The sequence below is a fragment of the Aricia agestis genome, chromosome 13 (genome assembly GCF_905147365.1).
Source record: "Aricia agestis chromosome 13, ilAriAges1.1, whole genome shotgun sequence".
NCBI lineage: Eukaryota > Metazoa > Arthropoda > Insecta > Lepidoptera > Lycaenidae > Aricia > Aricia agestis.
The window spans coordinates 13,180,004-13,204,505 of NC_056418.1; the positions used below are offsets into that span (position 1 = coordinate 13,180,004).

General features: G+C 35.6%; 1 protein-coding gene across 1 annotated transcript in view; it reads right to left on the bottom strand.

Annotated features, from left to right (window-relative positions):
• LOC121733204 overlaps positions 1–24,502 on the bottom strand; it is a 149,256-nt gene that overhangs the window by 31,208 nt on the left and 93,546 nt on the right. The window contains exon 2 of the mRNA XM_042123380.1: positions 3,489–3,572. Coding sequence (XP_041979314.1) covers positions 3,489–3,572 — 84 coding nt within the window. The remainder of the gene's footprint in view (positions 1–3,488; positions 3,573–24,502) is intronic.

The window sequence follows — 24,502 nt, forward strand, 5'->3', positions numbered from 1 at the left end:
CGAAACCGCGCCGCTATTTAAATAAACTATTACATTTGCTTGTAATCTCGCGTTAAAGTTAAAGCGGCCAAACCGCGGTGGAAGCATATTATAAATTGCGGTGTGTGTCGCCGACTGCCGAGTGATCCAGGCCCAATCCCCTACGCTATTCTAGTAATGGGAAGTATCAAGTAATGCTATTTTCTATTAATTTCATTAACATGCTAATTTTGATGTCACAGCATGCTACGTGTTATTGCTTTGCTATTTACTATAAACGCGGCATCGTGAATAATCGGTTCGCATCGCACCGCTTGCGTCGAGTATTTCACATCGAGTGAAAAATAGCAATTCATTAACAGCGCCGCGGTGCGTAACAGCGCGGACGTGTATTTTTTATCATGATCGCAGACTATTGCTGCGCACGGTAATATTAGCAATCGCATTTTTAGGAAGTACGATTAATTTAACTATTGCTAATGCTATTTTTACCAACACTACCCTATTCCCTCTTAAAGGCCGGCAACACACCTGCAGCTCTTCTGATGTCGCGAGTGTCCATGGGCGACGGAAGTTGCTTTCCATCAGGTGACCCGTTTGCTCGTTTGCCCCTTTATTTAAAAAAAAACGTGTGTGTCTGTTACCTCTTTGCACCTAAACCGCTGAGCCGGTTTTGATGAAATTCGGTATTAACTGATTTTGGCGCAACGCAGTTGCGGCCTAAAGTAGGTATAGTGACTCTCATGACTAGAACCATACAATTTGGGAATTGGGTCGTCACCTCTGGGACTGTGGGCTTTTTAATTAAAACTAATTACACATTACTAATTCGAACCACGAAAAGATCAATCATCAAAACTCACTCGCGTTGGGAATTGAAGTTTTCATTTATTACATTAAATTTCCTGGAAAAACAGCCAATAAATATTTCACATAGCTGTTCTAGACCAGTGTCTTTCAACTCACGACAACCTTGAGGGTTGCGAAGCTTCTGTTTCGCGAAGATTGAGACAACTATTTAAGTAAAAAGACTATAAAGATTAAAAAGATTCACATAATATAAGATAGGAGAATTTTCGCACACGGAATATATTCATAACCACACATGCTTGATTAAAAAAATCAGCCAAATGCGAGTTGGACTCGCGCACGAAGGGTTCCGTACCACAATAGCGCAAAAATACGCTGAAAATTGTGTTTTTTATATGGGAGCCCTCGTGATTATTTCATTTTTTTAAATATTATTATAAATTATTAAAGTACAAATAAAACGGAGTATCTTGTGAAAATTTCAAGTGCCTATGTACTGCCGTTACTGATATCGAGCAAAAAATAGCCAAAAAATCACGTTTGTTGTATGGGAGCCCCCCTTAAATATTTAATTTATTTTGTTTTTAGTATTTGTTGTTATAGCGGCAATAGCTGATATACACAATCTGTGAAAAATTCAGAATCTTGCTATAGCGGTTCTTGAGTTATAGCCTGGAGACACACAGACAGACGGATAGACGGACAGACATCGAAGTCTTAGTAATAGGGTCCCGTTTTTACCCTTTGGGTACGGAACCCTAAAAAGCAAAAGGGGTTGCAAAATCTTTGTTCATACCAAAGGGTCGCGTTATAAAAAATGTTGAAAAACACTCTTCCATACTATTCGGCCTATAGTCTAGACTCTATCTGAACTCTAGAATTTTGGTTAGCCGGCCAACATTCGAGTTTGAGTTAAGAGTTTACTAGTTAGTTTTAATGACTAACAATTTGGGCCTTAGTAGCTCTCAATAAAGAATTAATTTATTTATTTATTTATCTAAGACTCAATAATAAGAGTTTTTTAAGGTTCCGTACCGAAAGGGTAAAAATCGGGACCCTATTACTAAGACTTCGTTGTCTGTCTGTCTGTCTCTAGGCTCTATGTCAAAAACCGCTATAGCTAGACTTCTGAAATTTTCACAGATTGTGTATAATATCTGTTGCCGCTATAACAACAAATACTAAAACAAAATAAATAAAATTTTGAAGTGGGAACATGATTTTTTTCTTTATTCGTTCGATCTCAATAAAGGCTATTGCCTTTATTGATATAAGGTAGGCACTTGAAATGTACACAAGATGCTCAGTTGTATTTATAATTTAATATTTATTAATAAAATTAAAATAAACTAAGTAATTAATCTCATAGAAAAAATACTATTTTGCCCATTTTTGCTCTATTATAATATTGAACCCTTCGTGCGCGAGTCCAACTCGCACTTGGCCGATTTTATTAAAAAGATAAAACCGACTTCGCATGTACTACCAGAGAAGTTGCTTCCTAGGCAGATGGCGGACCTAATAGTAAGGATTCCCTAGAATATATTTTTTTATTTAACTATCAAGCTAGTTTTTTTGTGAGCTTAGCTTCATTTTGAGAAGACGAACAACATTTTTATCTGCGAGAAATCTCGAAAGTGGAGATAGAAAGGATTTCATACTTTGATTTCATGTTCCTTTAATATTTGTAGGACAATATTACTTTTAAATGCAACTAATCACCTGTCAATATACAAAAAATCAGCTGGTTAGGGTTCAGTTTTAGGGTTCTGTAATCAACAAAAGTTAGTTGACTCGCTCGGCTTTTAGTTACTCGTAGTATTAATGACGATGTAAATAAGTGTTCTGCGATTCCGATCAATGCGGCAAGCAACCGCGACCAACAAAATTCAAATAATAAAACGGTGCTATCTGTCATCATATCATATGCCAGTGTCCTACCCAGCATAGTAAAAGGAGGGGAAGTAAGTTATCTTCATACAAAGGCATCGCGCGCGGCTTGTATGTGTGCGGCATAGTATCAATGCGTCGCCACGTACGGCACACAACAAAATCTCGGCGGTACCAGCCTTATAAAACTGGCCGAGATTTTGTTGTGTGCCGTACGTGGCGACGCATTGATACTATGGCGCACACATACAAGCCACGCGCGGTGCCTTTATATGAAGATAACTTACTTCCCCTCCTTTTACTATGTACACAGTTTCCTTCAATCCGCGTGATTAACCAATTTTGGCCCAACGAAATTGCCGGCGTCATCCATATAATATAATAATATCACCTCTTCACGCCAAAACTGCTGAGCCGATTGCTAAAATTTGGTATGGAAATTCTTTGAGTCCCGGGAAGGGACATATGATACTTTTTATCCCGTAAAAATGCACGGTTATGGAGGCGCGGGTGTCATTTAGTATACAGGGTGTAACAAAACTAAGTGATAATACTTTAGGGTGTGTACGTGTTCCTTATAGGGAGTTCACTGTGAAAGTAAGAGCGCTGAAAGACCAATCTTTTTTCCACTTTTGTATGTGGAAACTCGTGACGCTCGGGCCCTTGCCCATATAAAAGTTAAAAAAAGGTCTTTCATCGCTGCTACTTTCGTAGTGTACTCTCTACCAAGGAATACATACACACCCTAAAGTATTATCACTTTGTTTTGTTGCATTCTGTATAATTATAAATAAAATAAATTCACGTACCGATTTGTCGTTTATTTCTCTCTCTCGCACCATATCGTCGTCTCTGTTGCGCTCGAGCTTTTCTCTGCGACCATCTTTCGCCACCTGTAAATAAGGGCATATAAATGACAATTTATTTATTTTAGTATAGTACTAGCTGTTGCCCGCGACTTCGTCCGCGTCAACATAGTATAATAACAAAGATGGATAGTCCGCTAACAAATATGAAAAAAGTAAAATATAACCTACTCCTTTTTGGAAGTCGGTGAAAAAGGTGTATTTTCACATTTAATAGAGACTATCATGTACGGGACGTAATATTCTTCAAACCCGCCTCTTTTCGTGCAATCACCCGGAATTTTCGAATATCCGTCAGCCTAACGACGACAATAATAATAATTAGTCCGGTTAATCGAGTCTCTACTGTACATAGGTAGACTGATTAACGAATAGTGGCAACACAAGGGGAGATATATCCAGTTTACGTGCTGGGTACAAGTTACGGTGACCCAGGGGTCCTAGCTCAATCTTTTTTTAATCAATTCATAATATAAAATTTTTATAAATAAGTACTAAAACTGTCTCCAAGGAACTTCGTTTGTTTTAGAAATTGGCTTTTGATATTATATTGTGTTTATTTCAAATAGCCTTGTTGTAATTTTACGTCTTTAGGAAAAAAATGGGTTTTAGTAAATTTGAATTGAAATAATTCAAATTACTAACTTACTACTACTGTTTGGGCTTTAGTTTAATAGATTTGATCATTTGTGACTGCTTGAAAGATTCAAATCTCAGGCTGTTTGTTCGTCGTCGCCCTCACCAGGAGGTCACCGACAAAAATTCAAATAAACCATTCCACTTTATAACATAAAGTTAATATACCTAGCGGAATAGAGAAACAAAAGCCTGAGCAAGAGATGTCACTATCAGTAACACTGCGTGGTAAAAAGAGACGTGTGATACATGACAGCAGCACTCTTTTTTTGACGTCCAGTCGGCACGTGCCGCACGTTGACAATTTATTCTCATAGAATTCATGTTCAATCATGCTTGTGTAAGTGTATACGTACACATATTTTTCACACAGATGAAAACCAATTTCGGTTTCGTTTGACAGCTCGAGATTGTTGCTCTATTCCGCTAGGTATATTAACTTTATGCTTTATAACTACTAGGCTATTTTTAAAAGCTTTTATTTAACTTGCTCTGTATGTATGTAAGTATGTATGTTCGGGTGAAATTTTGGAACTCAATTTTGAAGTAGATATATTTACAATGACAATGCATGATATTGTATGTCACTAATTCCAATATGGCCGACCATCCAAGATGGCGAAATAGTTATTTTCTATGCAGTTCTACAATATGGATATTAAATGAAGGGGCTTTTTAGAGTAACTCGAAAACGAATGTAATGTCATACTACATCCAATATGGCGGCTCATCCAAAATAGAGGTATAGTTATTTTTAATGCACTTCTGCATTACCCATATACAGGGTGTAACAAAAACAAGTGATAATAATTTAGGGTGTGTATGTGTTCCCTGTAGAGAGTTCTCTGTGAAAGTAGCAGCGCTGAAATACCAAAAAAATTTTTCACTTTTGTATGGGAAAACTCCTGACGCTCGGGCCCTTGCCCATACAAAAGTGAAAAAAATTTTTGGTCTTTCAGCGCTGCCACTTTCACAGTGAAATCTCTACAAGGAACACGTACACACCCTAAAGTATTATCACTTGTTTTTGTTACACCCTGTATATATATACCCATATGGGTATCAAATGAAAGAGCTCATTGAGAGTAACTCGGAAACGAATGTAATGTCATTCTACATCCAATATGGCGTCTCATTCAAGTTAGGGGAATAAAGTTATTTTTAATGCACTTCTGCAATATGGGTATCAAATGAAAGGGCTCATTGAGAGTAACTCGGAAACGAATGTAATGTCATTATTCATCCAATATGGCGGCTCATCCAAGATTGGGGAATATAGTTATTTTTAAAGCACTTCTGCAATATGGGTATCAAACAAAAAGGCTCATTGAGAGTAAATTGAAAAGTCATGTCGTGTCCTGTAGTGCCGTATCGTGTCATATCGTAACATGACGTAACGTGACGTGACGTGACGTGACGTGACGTGATGTGACGTGACGTGACGTGACGTGACGTGACGTGTCGTGTCGTGTCGTGTCGTGTCCTGTCGTGTCTTGTTATGTTAAGTCAAAACCAGCCGGGCATAGAAAATCCCTGGTTGATATTTAATTTTTTAGTCGTAAAATTAGGTACGATTTCTTAAAAAGTTAAATTAAGTTAATCAGATTTAAACAAATTCTTGAAACAAAACAAACTCTGACTAAATCTCTTAAGTCTGCTTGACTTAAGAGATTTAGTCAGAGATTTAACTAAAAAACAAAAAATAACTTATAAGCAAAATACTTTTTGAAAATAAAACTTTTATTTAAATACTCTAAAAAGAAAAAATAAATTTCTGCTTAAAAATTCTAACTATTAAGTTATAACCTCAATATATTATACAACTAGCTGTTGCCCGCGACTTCGTCCGCGTGGACTTCAGTTTATAAAGCGCGATGTCAACAAAATTGGTGTCAAGAGCTTTTATAAAAAAAACCCTGGTACCCCTTAAATCAATACAGCTGTCCAGTGTGCACACAATAAGTATTTCATTTTTTATATTAAACTTTATATTTTATGCCAAATTTTAAAGCTTTTTAGCCCCCAATTACAAAACTTTAGCCATAAACTATTTATCATTGATAGGTTTAAGGTTACGTCACTACACAGATAAAGTACTGAGTTATTTAATACCGTAGAATAAATATAACAATCGAAAAAAATCGAAACTTAAATGTAAGATGATACCACGTCTTATAGAAAGACTTTTGAGCAAGCGTCAGCGCGATGTAGAAGACGCACGGCGCCATATTATATTATGAATTGTTGGAACTAACTCAATTTGAACAAATTTACGCATTTTCACCCCCTTACAACCCTTTCTTTCAGTAAAAAAGTAGCCTATGTCCTTTCTCAGGCTTTAGACTATCTGTATACAAAATTTCAATACAATCGGTTCGGTAGTTTTGGCGTTTGGCGTGAAAGCGAGACTGACAGACAGAGATACTTTCGCATTTATAATATTAGTATAGATTATGTGCACACTGCACAGCTGTTTTGATTAATAAGGGCCGCGCTACACCGGAATGGCAGCGGCGAGGCGAGCACTTTCAGCGCTGCCATTCCGGTGTAGCGCGGCCCTAAGAGGGGTACCACTTACCAGGGTTTTAAAAAGTTTTTAAATTTGACACAAATTTTGTTGACACCGCGCGCTATAAACTAAAGTCCACGCGGATGAAGTCGCGGGCAACAGCTAGTATTATACATAAAATATGTTTAAGATTTTTGAAATTTTATTTTAATACACATCCAAGACCCAGGAACATTGAAAACTTTTTGTTCCGCCTGCGGGACTCGAACCCAGGACCCCCGGGATGAGCGCTGGCCACGCGCAATGCGAATTCATTTTCATCGATATTTTCATGGAAATAAGATATTTTCCCACATCAAAATGTAGCCTATGTCCTTTCTCAGACTCTAGAATAACTGTATACAAAATTTCATTGCAATCGGTTCAGTAGTTTTGGCGTGAAAGCAAGAAAGACAGACAGACAGACAGACAGACAGAGATACTTTCGCATTTATAATATTAGTATGGATTTAAGGGGGGCTCCCATACAAAAACACAACTTTTGGCCTATTTTTTCTCTATAACGGTACGGAACCCTTCGTGCGTGAGTCCGACTCGCACTTGGCCGATTTTATTGTAAACATGGTATCAAATTCGGGCAATTTATGTTAATGTTTACTTTGCTGTTTGTGGTCAGATTTTCAAAATTCTTTTTTTGTTGTTAATTTGTTGGAGGAGTTAATGTTTACTTTGCTGTTCACAAACAGCAAAGTAAACATTAACTCCTCCTTTTTTTAAAGTCGGTTAAAAAAAAGTATCTAAGATGTTGACCAGGGATGTAAGGTATATCATCATGCCAAATTTCATTGAAATCAGTCCAGCGGATTCAGAGATTAGCCTGTACAAACAGACAAACAGACAAACAGACAGAGAAACAAAAATTTCAAAAACAGTTAAAATGTGTTCTACTCTTCTAACATGCCCCTGACTGGTTTTTTCAAGTTTATTTTCAATGTACAAAAATTTTACCTCTACGATTTTATTATAAGTATATAGATTCATATTGTGAATCACATTATGATTCATATTATGATTCATATTGTGAATCATATTGTGAATCATATTATGATTCATATTGTGAATCATATTATGATTCATATTGTGAATCATATTATGATTCATATTGTGAATCATATTGTGAATCGTGTTATGATTCATATTGTGAATCATATTATGATTCATATTGTGAATATGATTCACAATATTATGATTCATATTGTGAATCATATTGTGAATCATGTTATGATTCATATTGTGAATCATATTGTGAATCATGTTATGATTCATATTGTGAATCATATTATGATTCATATTGTGAATCATATTATGATTCATATTATGATTCATATTGTGAATCATATTGTGAATCATATTATGATTCATACTGTGAATCATATTGTGAATCATATTATGATTCATATTATGATTCATATTGTGAATCATATTGTGAATCATGTTATGATTCATATAGTGAATCATATTATGATTCATATTATGATTCATATTGTGAATCATATTGTAAATCATATTATGATTTACAATTGTGAATAATGTTGTGATTCATATTGTGAATCATATTATGATTCATATTATGATTCCTATTGTGAATCATATTGTGAATCATATTATGATTCATATTGTGAATCATATTATGTATCATAATTTGAATCATATTATGATTCGTAACTTGGTAAATAATATGTTATATATTTTTGAACAGAAATCGATACAAATCTCGATTTTCGAGTGATCTGTTCTAATTGAAAATATAGCTGTTGCCCGCAACTTCGTCCGCGTGAATGTATGTTATTAAAATCGAGATTTACAAAATTGAACACCCATCTACGACTATTTTATTTGGATCTACATTACAGACGAAATTTTTAATGCACCACGAAAATAAACTATAATTATAAAAATTGTAACTGTACTAAGTATAGCTGAATTAATATTGGAATTTGTTGTGTTAGACTGTTGCCAATAATAATTTCAGTCTTGACTCTTGGCAGAAAAAACTCTCCCAGAGAACATGATTCAAACATACTGCCTTCGGTCGTACATATTCTACCATTTCTACCTATGTGCTCGACCTATGCTAGTAACTTAGATCCGTAAAGTTTGATTTTAAAATTTCCATGGCTGGTAACGAATTGAGATACGCAGTGGTCAATATCCATCCAGTGTTTGGATAAGCGTTTACGAATATTAGGAAAAGTTTTAAAGATCGACCTTTGCTAGAATTGGTAATCACTTTGGTTGTCGTTGTAAATTCCGAGGAGTTTCTTCAATTCCATTACTTATCAAGTCACCGTTTTTAAGGGTTCTGTACCCAAAGGGTAAAAACGGGACCCTATTACTATAAGACTTCGTTGTCTGTCCTTCTGTCTATCTCCAGGCTGTATCTTAAGAACCGTTATAGTGAGAGTTCTGAAATTTTTACAGATTGTGTATATCTGTTGCCGCTATAATAACAAATACTGAAAACAAAATAAAATCAATATTTAAGGGGGGCTCCCATACAACAAACATGATTTTTTTGGCCTTTTTTGCTCGATACTAATAATTACAACAGGCAGGCAGTTGAAATTTTCACAGAATCCTTAAATATATGTGTTATTTAATAATTAATAATAAAATTGGAATATAATTAAAATTTAAGGGGGGCTCCCATACAAAAACACAACTTTTGGCCTATTTTTTCTCTATAACGGAACGGAACTCTTCGTGCGTGAGTCCGACTCGCACTTGGCCGATTTTATTGTAAACATGGTATCAAATTCGGGCAATCTATACAACAAAAAAAGAATTTTGAAAATCTGACCACAAACAGCAAAGTAAACATTAACTCCTCCTTTTTTTAAAGTCGGTTAAAAAAAAGTATCTAAGATGTTGACCAGGGATGTAAGGTATCATCATGCCAAATTTTATTGAAATCAGTCCAGCGGATTCAGAGATTAGCCTGTACAAACAGACAAACAGACAAACAGACAAACAGACAGAGAAACAAAAATTTCAAAAACAGTTAAAATGTATTCTACTACTCTTCTAATATGCCCCTGACTCGTTTTTTCAAGTTTATTTTCAATGTACAAAAATTTTACCTCTACGATTTTATTATAAGTATAGATATTGTTCGTCTATATATATATATATAAAACTCAAAGGTGACTGACTGACTGATTGACATAGTGATCTATCAACGCACAGCCCAAACCACTGGACGGATCCGGCTGAAATTTGGCATGCAGGTAGATATTATAACGTAGGCATCCGCTAAGAAAGGATTTTGATAAATTCCAACCCCAAGATCTTCAAATAGGGGATTAAAGTTTGTATATAATAATACTTCTTAACGCGAGCGAAGCCGCGGGCAAAAGCTCGTTAACTATAAAAGTTAAAACCGTTATTATATTAGGAGGAAACACTACAATAATATTGTTTGCCAAAACTCAAATTGGGTAACCACTAACCAGGAAACATGATTACAAATTACAATCCCACTAAAAACATTTCAACAAATTCAATTTCAATTCATGAGATATCATATCTTTTTCAAAGGATAAATCTTATGTGGTCGTCTCGGCAACATTTTACATGAAATGTTTTTAGTAGGATTGTAATTTGTAATCATGTTTCCTGGTTAGTGGTTACCCAATTTGAGTTTTGGCAAACAATATTATTGTAGTGTTTCCTCTGCAACATTTTACATGATTTTGGTGGGATTTCAGTTCTTTTTGTAATTTGGTTTTTGTAAGTACCTATTAATAGGTACTTACAAAATATTTTTAGTTACTGTTTACAATCCCGTGTAAACTCTTATGTCATCATTCATAAAATTGGTGAAAATCTCATATAACTCCTTGATCCTCAATAAGTTTATGAATATTATTGTTTGTTATAAACGAATCTAAGATTACTTCCGAAATTTCAGCTTTCTAGCACTTCAGGAAGAAGATCATCAGTATGTCAGTGACGAAATCGGTGTATTTTAGATATCAATAAAATCTAAAGTATAAGAGCTATTCAATTGAGATTTTGGATTTTTAATAAATATATTATTGACATCATATCCTGAGAATATGAACTATCCGGTGCATCGGAAACCAACTCTATGAGGGTTCAAAAAAACGACGAAACACTCGGGAAAAGGTAGGTAGTGCCCTTGCTCGTCTCGGCGGAGGCACGACCGTGCCCCCAGATATTGTCCGGCACACACAGGATTCGATATATAAGCTAATTAAAGTGTTATTTTCATGCTTAATTCTAATCAACTGATAATAATTTAGCCGTAATATGTTGTTTGCGACAATGCGACAAGTACCTACTTAACATTTATCCTGGATGGTATACTCATATAATATATACCGACTGGTTTGGGCGAGCTCAGTAGTAGCCCGGCAGCCGCGTTGGTCCAGTATGGGGTAAGTGTGTTCTGACCATAAACTTAATTTAAAGATATTAAGACGTGTTAAAACATATTCATTTTACAGTTTTTTAATAGTTTTTGAAACAAACAAACAAAACAAAATAATAATCATTCGTATAAACGAATGATTATTATTAGCAAACTATTTAAATTTAATATTTAAATTACATTAAAATGCATTCCAAGATACGATATGCTCTTAAGGTGCCTCTTCACAATGGTCCATGCTGGCCCACTAAAGGCCATCGCGAAAAAAAAGATTGTTTCTCCATAGAAACTATATTTGTTGGTCACGTGACTTTTTACTACGGAAAAGCAATTTTTCGGGAATTCCCAAAAGTCATAGAATAAAAGTTGTTCAGAATCACGGAGGTGTTCAGAATAATCCCCTGACTCACCCCCTTTCGGCTTCGTATACCTTATTTGAAACACCCTGTACAGTGTATATTTTAATAATATTACCGAACCACTACCGAACATATTAAGTATTATATTTTAATGGGGTTGCCATATTCTAGTTGCCACAATGATGAAGGTCGACCTGGCCCTTTAGCCAAGACGTTTTATTTATCGCTTCTTTATAGAATCGCCGATCAAAATGTATGGGATTGATATATTTAAGCACTCGATAATATGAAGTTGACGTTCGACACGAGTGATGTCAATACCATACATTTTGATCGGCGATTCTAATAGTGCAAGTATAACAAAACAAAGTGAGAACAACAGTATAGTCTGTCAAGAAAGTCATGACAGGCGGGATTTTTTTTAAATGAAATAAAAAATATGAAAACTTTATTAATTCGAGATAAAAATGTGCAAGGTGTATTTAAAAATATTTAAAATGTAATAAGCGTTCTCTGTGAAAATACAAAGAAAAAAATACGCCTTATAAGCGTGATTACGTTTAGAAAATTTTCCCGCCTGTCATGACTTTCTTGACGGACTATACACGCGCCCCTTTTTTTACACGGGTATTCGCGTGGCCTAGCCAGTAGCCATGGAAGGCCATAATATTTTAAAAATGCAAATTTTTTAATAATAATAATTATTTTATAAAACGACAAATGGAATCAAAAATATAATTACTTAATTAACTAAAAATCAACAAAAACAGTTTCTATGAAAATCGTACTGATGAAATCAAACATCGTACATATTTTCTTTCGTGAAACTAAAATAAGCTAGAATTTTGTTTGTTTTATGTTATCCTAGATTCAATCCTACTTACAGGAATACAGGCAGCAATCTCAAATCTAGCACCACTTTGTTGGTGACCGGGATACCATGCAGCGTTCACATCGCGCCATGCGTCTTATTGATGGGGCTAAATTATGTTAAGTTCTTAAAAAAATCCTGAACTATACTAGATGAAATGCTTATGAAACGTTTGTTATATTTATGAACTCAATTATTTTTATTGCTTAAAGTACAAAAAAGTTTATTGATTGATTAATTATAGAGAAGTAATTAATTACGTATGCCATTTCAAAATTTGGTTTATAAGAAATAACTGCTAATAAATCATTTTGTCAGCATACAAACATTTTGTTAGCAATAATTAAAATCAGGCTGCAATCCGTGTTCTGTAAATAATCATGACAATGGTCAGCAATTTTAAACACAAACTGGCAGCGAGTTTTATTATGTATCTGCAAAATAAACAGTCACTCGGCAGAATAATTATTTGGTCAGCAAGATTATACACGATTCGGTCAGCAGAGAAAACATTTCAATATTTTATTTCATTTCATTATTAATGAAAAGACTTAACAGAAGGTCTGCTTACCACGGATACCGAAGCGGGGGACGGGGGAGTGCAACAAAATCAAACAAAATCCAATTTTAGCGACACTAAAATGATTTTTTGCTTATTCTCTGAGTGCTTAACAAAATTTAATTAGGTATAGGCCACTCACTGCAGCTTTGATAAATACTCAGCTCATTTATCGAGTGAGGCTTATAGGCTTTAAATTATTATCACGCTAAGACTAATACGACCGAAGAAACTCAGGAAAACATGGGAAAAACGGGGGAAATATTAGAAAGGGTTTATCTCACGAACTACTGGAGCAATTTTTATGGCAATATTTGGCACAGATATAGAGTAGACCACGTGAAGGAAGTATATCTATTTTTATGGGAAAATAGTACGGTTTCTGTAAAATTCCTAATTTACGCGGGCAGAGCCGCGCGGGACATCTAAGTCAATATAAGTACTTAATATAAAAATCCAATTTTAGTATTTGCAATCAAATTATCATTAACGCATTTTAGTATTTAAATGTATAAAATATATAATAATCGTAAACAATAATAACGTTATTATTCAATAATTAATTAATTATTATTAAAAACATACATGCTTGAATTTAGTACACCAATTATACGCGGACTACTATGGTAGTCCGCGCGATTTTGATGCTACATAACCTTTATTTCGATCGACTATTCACTATGCGGTCACAGGAGGTACTGAGGTTTTGTCAAATTTATCAAACGAGGATTACAAACAAACAAACAACAAACAAACAACAAACAAACAAATATACTTTATTGTGCACAAAAGTTACAATAAAACTTAAATATAAACAACAATATTATTCATAAATCAGACATGTACACAAAGGCGGCCTTATTACATTGAAGCAATTTCTTCCAGGCAACCTTTTAACATTCTTAACTGTGTTAAATCCAGGAACACGGTGATGTGCAAAAGTATAAATAAATACATAAATAAATAAATAAATAAAATAAATAAATAAAATAATTTATTTTCAGACAAAGAAGCCCATATTATAAATAATATTAATGTTAATTATTTTAATTAAGAATCTAACAGAAGCACTAAATTAAACAAAATACATAACATTTGATTTTAAATAAAGTAATAATATTATATAATAAAATAAATCTCTAAATAGTATAAAACAAAGTCGCTTTCCGCTGTCTGTATGTATGTATGTATGCTTAGATCTTTAAAACTACTCAACGGATTTTGATGCAGTTTTTTTTAATAGATTGAGTGTTTCAATAGGAAGGTTTATATGTATAACATATGCATAATATGGTAGAGAAACACTGATAATTTTAGAGGTTTCTAATGTTATGTCGTAAATAAATTCATTTTTTTGCGTTTATATTGCAAACGCTGGCTAAACCCTACGAGATAGATCAAAATAATGTACTACAGTATTGTACACCTTAATAAGGTAAACAAAAAAGTCCGCGATGGTATATGTCTATTTCTTAGGGATAACTCACAATAGCCATTTTTGTTAATGGCTTATTTACGAAGCGATTTTAACAATTTACAACATTAACCCTTATCCAAATAAACATGTTTGGAAGCTAAGACATTAAATGTAGATTATAATTGTCTTTTATACTATACAATTTCGATCAATACTTTAGAAGTTTTCAAACGTATAAACTTACGCGGAATCAAAAAATATGTCGCGCGGCGGCGGCCGAGGGACATAGCGGTTACGGCGGAACCGGCCGGGGGCTCTCATAAGCTTCGGGCTTATGTTATTGTAGTAGATAGTGTATTTCGTCATTGTGTGGTTGTGCAGACGGTAACGCAGAGGAGCAACCACAGCGCTTTCTTTCAGATATTTATTGTTTCTGGTTCTTTGGTTTCTGAATTGTCGATAAAAATATATTTGACTTGGTTAGAAAAACGGACTTTTGTTTTTGCTTTGCGATTGGGTTATTTGTTGCTTTGTGGGTATTACTATACGATCATGCCTGGAAGACGTCGTCGTTCGAACATAGGTCGTAGTACAGTGAATGCCAAAAGAGCACGTTCAGCAAGAGATGAAGAATCGTCAACGGAACGTGAGACTCGCCTCAGCCAGAATAGTGATAGAAATCGGATACAGAGAGAAAGAGAATCGTCTGTAGAGCTTGAGGCTCGCCTCAGTCGGAAAAATGATAGAATTCGGATACAGAGAGAAAGAGAATCGTCTGTAGAGCGTGAGGCTCGCCTCAGTCGGAAAAATGATAGAATTCGGATACAGAGAGAAAGAGAATCGTCTGTAGAGCGTGAGGCTTGCCTCAGCCAGAATAGTGATAGAAATCGAATACAGAGAGAAAGAGAATCGTCTGTAGAGCGTGAGGCTCGCCTCAGCCAGAATAGTGATAGAAATCGAATACAGAGAGAAAGAGAATCATCTGTAGAGCATGAGGCTCGCCTCAGCCAGGAAAGGGATAGGCATCGAATACAGAGAGCAAGAAAATCATCCACACAGACACATAGCAACACCGAACAAAACGAACAACCAAACAGCCACAGACCCGAGAGAGTAACTAATTCATGGGTAAATAAAGAAAATTCTGCCAATTTTTGCGAAACTTTTATCGTTTACGCAGCACAATAGGAAAAATCACCCGATTTTGAAACATTCTTCATTGGTGCTCCGCTTCTATTGGTCTTAGCGTGATAATATATTATAGGCTACATCCTACTAATATTATAAAGGCGAAAGTTTGTTTGGATGTATGGATGTGTGGATGTATGGATGTTTGTTACTCTTTCACGCAAAAACTACTGAACGGATTTTAATGAAACTTTACAATAATATAGCTTATACTGATGTGTGTATATTATTCTGATGAATAACACATAGGCTACAATTTTAACCGACTTTCAAAATGGGGGAGGTGTTATGTTCGTTTTCTTATATTCAACGATTACTCCGCCGTATGTTACCCGATTTTTATATCCACAAAAGTGGTGATCTGATGAAGGATCGAGGGAACTCCTCAAAACTTATAGGGAAACGAGTGGTGACTTCGGTTTCGTGAGAAGTATTCTAAGCATATGCTACCAACAAGTAAAAGTTTGCACCGAGATATACCTGGTATACCGTGGTTCGGAAGGTGCTGAGAGAACTCCTGATTCTTTATAGATACAAGTTTGGGAGTTTCGGCGTTGTTTTAAGAACAGGAACCATATGCTACTATGCAAATTACATTCATCATCATCATCATCATCATCACTACCATATTATACCATTTCATAGTCTTTTAGATCGAGACTCGAGTTTGTCAAGTGATAATTAAAAAAAAAACTTTATTTTATTTCTAAAAATAGTTTGACTATAGGCTATATTATATAATATATTATCACGCTAAGACTAATACGACCAAAGAAAATCAGGAAAATGCGGGAAAAACGGGGAAAATATTTTTTATGGGAAAATGTACGGTTTCTGTAAAATTCCTAATTTACGCGGGCGAAGCCGCGCGGGACATCTAGTAAATAATATAATATAAATATACTAATAAATATAATACAATTCATACTATAAATACAAACATACTATAAGATATATACTTTACGAAGGACAATAATTATTATCGTTGACAGATACGTTAAAATAGTAATTAAATAGCAATGACTTAAAATTATTTAAAGTTTTCGCCTGCCTAATATGAGCGGGTAAAGAATTCCAGAGTAAAATGGACGTAACGGTAAAGGAGGAGTTAAAATATTTTGTATGGTGGATAGGGATGTTAAGGACAATGTTTGAACAGGAACGGAGCTCTTGTCTATCATAATTATGAAATACAAAACAGTTTTTTAAGTAACTAGGATAATGGTAATCAAATAGAATCTTATAGAGTAGAGAGAGAATGCAAACATCGCGACGGTGATGGATTGGAAGCCACTGAAGCTTAAGACGGTATTCGGTAATATGGTCATATTTACGTAAACCAAAGATGAACCTCAACGATAGATTTTGTAGGCGTTCAAGCTTATTTAGTTGTTCTTCAGTAATATTAGTGAAGCATGCGTCAGCGTAATCTAGTAAAGAAAGGAAAAGAGATTGTGCTAATACTACTTTAGTTCGTGTGGGAAGAACATGCCGGAGACGTTTTAAAGAATGCCAAGTTGAGAACACTTTCCTACTAATTTCTTGAAGTTGTGGCTTCCAAGTTAAATTTTCATCGAAGATTTTTAACGACCTTGCTGAAAGAGATTGTAACACCATTGATAAGGATGGGGGGTAGGGAATTGAGGTCAACCCTGGAGATCAGTCCCGGGCTGCCAATTAAAATTAATTGAGTTTTGATGGGATTAATAGAAAGACCGTGATTTTTACTCTTTTATGTAACGACGACTTTTATGTATGTTAGTTTAAAGGTATGTATTATTATGTAATTAATATGTATGTTAGACTTAAGGTATCTGTTATATGAGCCTTTGATGTAAATAAATGATTTGAATTGATTTGATTTGATAATACTTTAGGGTATCTATGTTTTCCTTGTATATAGTACACTGTGAAAGTAGCAGCGCTGAAAGACCGCCCCAGTGTCACTAATTTTCCTATACAAAAGTAAAAAAAAAACACTTTTAGTGCTGCTACTTTCACAGCGAAACCTATATTGTAAATGATGTATTATCACTTAGTTATGGTATACCTTGTATAAAGAAATGATAAAGAAAACGTCTTGGCTAGGAGGTCTTAGTTCGGATCCTCTACAGCCGCGGTAGGCAACAGGCGGACCGCGGTCCGTATGCGGACCGCGAAAGGTCGAATCTCGGACCGCGAATGTTTTTTATACCAAGTATCAATGAATACATAGATAAGGTATACGATACCTTTATTAATTAAAATATTTTAAGCTACATAGGACAATTAATGTGTTTTTTTCTGGACCTCGCGCTCGTTAAAATATTCCCGCAGTATCCGGACCTCACCTAAAATTACTTGCCGACCCCTGCTCTACAGTCTACTGCTTCTATGTTTCAGGTGGCATATAAAGCTCGTGATTTGCGTCCAGCTGGCATACGTCTCCGTGTGTCTGACGCAGCTGTCTCAAGTCCACTCTTGGAGATCGTTTAACTTGCAGATTACATTGGAAGATTTCAAGTCTACACGTTACTCAATCCCGCCCTCTCAAATCAAGTCCATGCTCATGTACAATGACAAGATATTGTTCGTTACTATGCGCGAGTTTGAAGGGATAAGTAATTATTTGGCTTACCTCTACCTCACAGGTAGGTACTTTGGTTAACTTTGAAAGTCAAACAGTTATCTGTAGATCTACAGGGAATAACAAAACACCCCAATATCATGAATTTGGCCATACAAACATTTAAAAAAGTAACTCTCTCAGGGCTGCTATTTTCAGTCTATTATAATATAGAACTAGCATTCTGATCTTAGCAGCATGCGACCACAACCGACTAAAACAAATAAAATTCTACTTTCTGACCTAGACAATAGGTTTCATTTTGGTCTGTGCCACTACAAAGCAGCGACTGTTTCGGTCGCTTGACAAAGGTCGGTAATAAAATATGTAGACTAGTTCTTAAAATTGAATTTTATTTAAATTTTCTAAATCAAGGTCGTATGCTGCGAAGATCAGAATGCCAGATTAAGGGTCACACACACAATATAAAGTACCATTATTCATTACTTTATTTTGTTACTCCCTGTATACTGTATATAGAAAGTTACTTGAGAGTTGCAAACGTCTCTCACAGAATCGACATTAAAAATTTCATGTAAATCGGTTTAGCCGTTAAAGCGTAGAGAGATAACAAATACAGATAGACAGACGGACAGACACACTTTCACATTTATAATATAAGTAACGATAAGGAAGTAAGCCTGTGGACGACCTTTACGCGGTACGTCACAACTGCGAGCGTGATAAACTGTCGACGGCTGCCGTCGACTGCCGCCGACGCGTGCCTGTAAGCGCTAACTTCTAAACCTGTGCGTGTTAGTTTCGAGTTTCGACAACACAGCGCGAGTCGCCATCTCATCATGCCCCGCCCCCCGCGCCGCCCTACAGCCCGCGCCTCTCACTGCGATGCGTTGGATGTGTTCGGTGTGCAAATAATTAAAATCATAACTTTCAAGCAGATTTTCGGCAGATCCGATCTTCGACCCGACAAGGTTTTTGTCAGTTTTCTGCTGAGTATTGTTTTTTTCTATTAACGTATGAGTGTTATGTTATTTTGTGTGAAGTTGTTTACAGTTTGCAATTATTACAAATTATTTAAAAAGTCGCGACCGAGCGAGGTGTTATGCCCGGTCAGGCCGGAGCCCACGTGATACACTTCAGCTGTCGTATATATACCGACGCGCTCAGAAAACTCCGATAGCGCGATGCAGGAATGTTAGGCGAATTGTGGGTACCGCCACAGTGGTATGTATGTTGAGATCCGATCTTTGCCGCGGTCGAACATCGGATAATATAAATATTAGCTCCGTGATATAATCCGATCTTAAGCGCAAAAAATTATCAAACTCAACCTAACCTATCCCATCTCCTTGATATAGAGGGGGGATGTTAGTACGAGATACCTCCGTTTCTTGTGCTAGATAAAAAATTAAAAATAGAGTATAAAATACTTCTTGTGCCAAAAAAAAATACCTGTTAGCCATGAGAGACCACAGGCTCACAGAAAACCGACGTGAAACAGCACTTGCGCTGTGTTTCGTCTAGTGAGTGAGTTTAGCGAAGGCACCCTATACCTTATTCCCTATCCCTATTCTCTTCTGCTTATTCCCAGATATATACACAATCTGTGAAAATTTCAGAAGTCTAGCTGTAGTGGTTCTTGAGATAGAGCCTGGAGACACACAGACGGACGGACGGACGGACAGACGGACAGACAATGAAGTCTTAGTAATCGGGTCCCGTTTTTAGCCTTTGGGTACGGAACCCTAATAAGAAGTTAGAAATGTTACCACTCTTATTTTTTTACCAAGTGCAACTAGGTATTCTGTCATTATCTTTCCGTGATCCTTGGGGTCAATTAAGACCGCAACGCGACGAGGCGAGGCGAGGCACGGCGCGGCATTAATTTGTATAGATTTGACAGATTTCAATTGCGCGAGGCGACATGACAATCTGTCAATTCAGTACAAATGCATCTACGCGTCGCGTTGCGGCCTGAACTTTAAATTAAAACACAAGCCAAAGTTTGTAAACCTCTGTCGTAGTTGTACAAGGGTAAGATCGGATTATATCACGGAGCTAATAATAAAAATAAAATAAAATATCTTTTTATTCAAAAGGGGTATCATGATACACTTTTTGAAAGTCTAACGAAGAAACTACGTTGCCTACCACCGGTTCGGGAACTACCCCGCCGAGAAAAACCTGCGTAAGAAACTCGCACGGGGCCATCTTTTACTAAAAAAAGCGGCCAAGTGCGAGTTGGACTCGCCCATGAAGGGTTCTGCAGCAGTAATAAGGTTTATTTTAATGAAATTAAAAGGCTTTTGATTTATTTTTATTTTTCAGTTGATTTAATGAAAATTAATTTAAGGTTTACCATTTATGACGTATAAAAAAAACTACTTGCTAGATCTCGTTCAAACCAATTTTCGTTGGTAGTTTTTATAGTAATGTACATCATATATTATTTTTAGACTTATCATGCCCCTACCTTAGAAATTAGAGGGGGGGGGGTGGCACACATTTTTTTCACTTTGGAAGAGTCTCTCTCGCAAACTATTCAAGGTTACAAAAACATTATAGAAGAAACTTCAATATGATTTTTAATGACCTATCCATAGATACACCACACGCATAGGTTACATGAAAAAAAAAATTTTTGGTTTAAGGTTTACCATTTATGACGTATAAAAAAAACTTCTTGCTAGATATCGTTCAAACTAATTTTCGTTGGTAGTTTTTATAGTAATGTACATCATATATTATTTTTAGACTTATCATGCCCCTACTTTAGAAGTTAGAGGGGGGGGACACACATTTTACCACTTTGGAAGAGTCTGTCTCGCAAACTATTCAGGTTAGAAAAAAATAACATGAGAAACCTCAATATGATTTTTGAAGACCTATCCATAGATACCCCACACGCATAGGTTAGATGAAAAAAAATTTTTTTTGTTTTAGTTGTACCTATGGGGACCCCTAAAATTTTTAATAATTTTTCCATTTTTGTATCAAAATCTTAATGCGGTTTACAGACTACATCTACTTACCAATTTTCAATCGTATAGCTCTTATAGTTTCAGAGGAAAGTGGCTGTGACATACGGACGGACAGACAGACAGACAGACAGACAGACATGACGAATCTATAAGGGTTCCGTTTTTTGCCATTTGGCAACGGAACCCTAAAAATGGAAAATTACAATGTTATGGCTTACAGCTATGTAACAAAATAAAAGAAAAGTAAGCTGCATGGAGCCACCTTATTCCCAAGGTGTGCTGTCCTCGATGAAATCATTGACTTTATAATACGCTTTAGCACACAAACGTTTTTTAACTGCTTTTTAGGGTTCCGTACCCAAAGGGTAAAAACGGGACCCTATTACTAAGACTTCGTTGTCTGTCCGTCTGTCCGTGTCTGTCTGTGTGTCGCCAGGCTGTAACTCAAGAACGGCTATAGCTAGACTTCTGAAATTTTCACAGATTGTGTATATCTGTTGCCGCTATAACAACAAATACTAAAAACAAAATAATATTAATATTTAAGGGGGGCTCTCATACAACAAACGTGATTTTTTTTACCTTTATTGCTCTATATCAATAATGGCAATAGGTAGGCACTTGAAATTTTCACAAAGCCCTAATACATATGTGTACTTTAATAATTAAACCCAATTTTTGGCCATATTTTGCTCTATAACGGTACGGAAACCTTCGTGCGCGAGTCCGACTCGCACTTGGCCGATTACTTATTTAAATTTGTTTAAGGGTAGATTTTGAACATTTTCTGGGATTTTATTGTATAGGCGTATACATTGGCCTTTAAAGGATTTGCTTACTTTGGCAATATTTATATTATCCGATGTTCGACCGTTACGGCAAAGATCGGATCTCAGCATACATACCACTTTTTAAATAATTTGTAATAATTGCAAACTGCAAACAACTTCATACAAAATAATATAACACTCATAGTATGTTAATAAAAAGAAACAATACTCATAGTGCAGCACGAGTCGGCGCACTCGTACCGGAAACTATTCCACCTCAATTTTTTTATGCGATCCTCTTCAAATTGCCCTCTTGATGATATAAATGCATGTTGCCATGGCGCAACCCGGTGCAATATTGTTTAATTAAACAATTGCAAGGAATTGTTATTTTTCAACCGGACAATTTTTTTTATATTTTTTATTGAAATACCAACAAAAAAAGACCCTATATGACTTTTCACAATTAATATTTTTAAAGATATGAATTTTTAAAGGTTTGAAAAATCTCAATTTTGGGTACTTTCGACCCAAGAAAAATATATTTAAAAAAATAATAATGTCCAAGTAATATTTTTTTTTAAATTCTCTATACAATATTTAATAATATTATTAACAGAGATTTAAAAAATTTCATTGTGTACATCTTTTTAGGGTTCCGTAGCCAAATGGCAAAAAAACGGAACCCTTATAGATTCGTCAAGTCTGTCTTTCTGTCTGTATGTCTGTCTGTCTGTCTGTCCGTCCGTATGTCACAGCCACTTTCCTCTGAAACTATAAGAGCTATACGATTGAAAATTGGTAAGTAGATGTAGTCTGTAAACTTTTATTTTGATTTAAGATTTAAGATTTTATAATTAAGATTTTGATACAAAAATGGAAAAATTATTAAAAATTTTAGGGGTATATTTGTAATTTTACATTATTTTAATTATATTTATAATTATAAAGTACAAATATAATTAAGGATTTTGTGAAAATTTCAAGTAATAGCTAGGCTTCTGAAATTTTCACAGATTGTGTATATCGGTTGCCGCTATAAGAACCAATACTAAAAATAAAACAAAGTTAATATTTAAGGGGGGCTCCCATACAAGAAACGTGATTTTTTTGGCCTTTTTTGCTCGTGATCAATTATAGTAACAGCGAAGCACTTGAAAATTTCACAAAATCCCTAATTATATTTGTAAGTACTTTAATAAGTAATAATAAAATTAAAATAAAGTAAATGTTTAACATACCCATACAAAAACACAATTTTTTGTCTACTTTTGCTAAGATAAAAAAGATATATAAACAATGTTTTTTTTTTAAATCTCTATTAATAATAACATTATTAAGTATTGTGTAGAGAATTTAAAAAAATATTACTTAGACATTATTATTTTTTTAATATATTTTTCTTGGGTCGAAAGTACCCTTTGAGATTTTTTGAACTTTTAAAAATTCATATCTCTAAAAATATTTACTTTATCGTGAAAAATCATAGGACGTTTTTTTATTGGTATTTCAATGAAGAATATAAAAAAAAATGTCCGGTTGAAATAACAATTCCTTGCAATTGTTTTGTTTACCGGGTTGCGCCATGGCAACATGCATTTATATCATCAGGAGGGCAATTTAAAGAGGATCGCATAAACAAATTGAGATGGAATAGTTTTCGGTACTCATGCGCCGAGCCGTGCTGGTCTATCAGCAGAAAACTGACAAAAACCTTGCCGGGTCGAATATCGGATCTGCCGAAAATCTGCTTGAAAGTTATGATTTTAATTTTTTGCACACCGAACACATCCAACGCATCGCAGTGAGAGGCGCGGGCTGTAGGGCGGCGCGGGGGGCGGGGCATGATGAGATGGCGACTCGCGCTGTGTTGTCGAAACTAATAAATACGCACAGGTTTAGAAGTTAGCGCTTACAGACGAACGGCACGTGTCGGCGGCACGCGTCGGCGGTAGTCGACGGCAGGCGACGGCACGTGTCGGCGGCAGTCGACGGCAGGCGACGGCACGTGTCGGCGGCAGTCGACGGCAGCCGTCGACAGTTTATCACGTTCGCAGTTGTGACGTACCGTGTAAAGGTAAGCGTCCACAGGTCTGTATCGTACGCAACGGACGTCTCGCATTTCTGTGGTCTCGCATCAAACGGATAACTTTTTCAACAGTACGTCCACTGTATCGGCAGCGTACGGATTATCGACTAGCCAGTATGTTTATCTCCTAATTAGTCCAAACAAAGTTCTTAAGGCGACGCCTTGATAATTTGGCTGTAGCGATATCGATTTTTCTCAGCAATGACTAAAGCTAAGAAATTAAAGTTCAATGTCAGTATTCATCATGTCTTTTATCTTTGGATTGCCCATAGCATAACACGATTGGTCAACTTTTATAACACAGAATAATTTATCAAAAAGACCTGCTTTCGACTTTTTCATCCACACCCCCTTTTTAGGGTTCCGTAATCATTAAGGAACCATTATAGTTTCGGTCTGTCCGTCCGTCTGTCTGCCCGCGGTTTTGCTCAGAGACTATAAGGCCTACAAAGTAGTAGTGTAATTCGGCATGAATGTACATCTTAATGATGCCGACAAAATGGTATATAAAATCTTGGAATAAAAAAAAAATATGGTACCTCCCCTACACATCAATGCG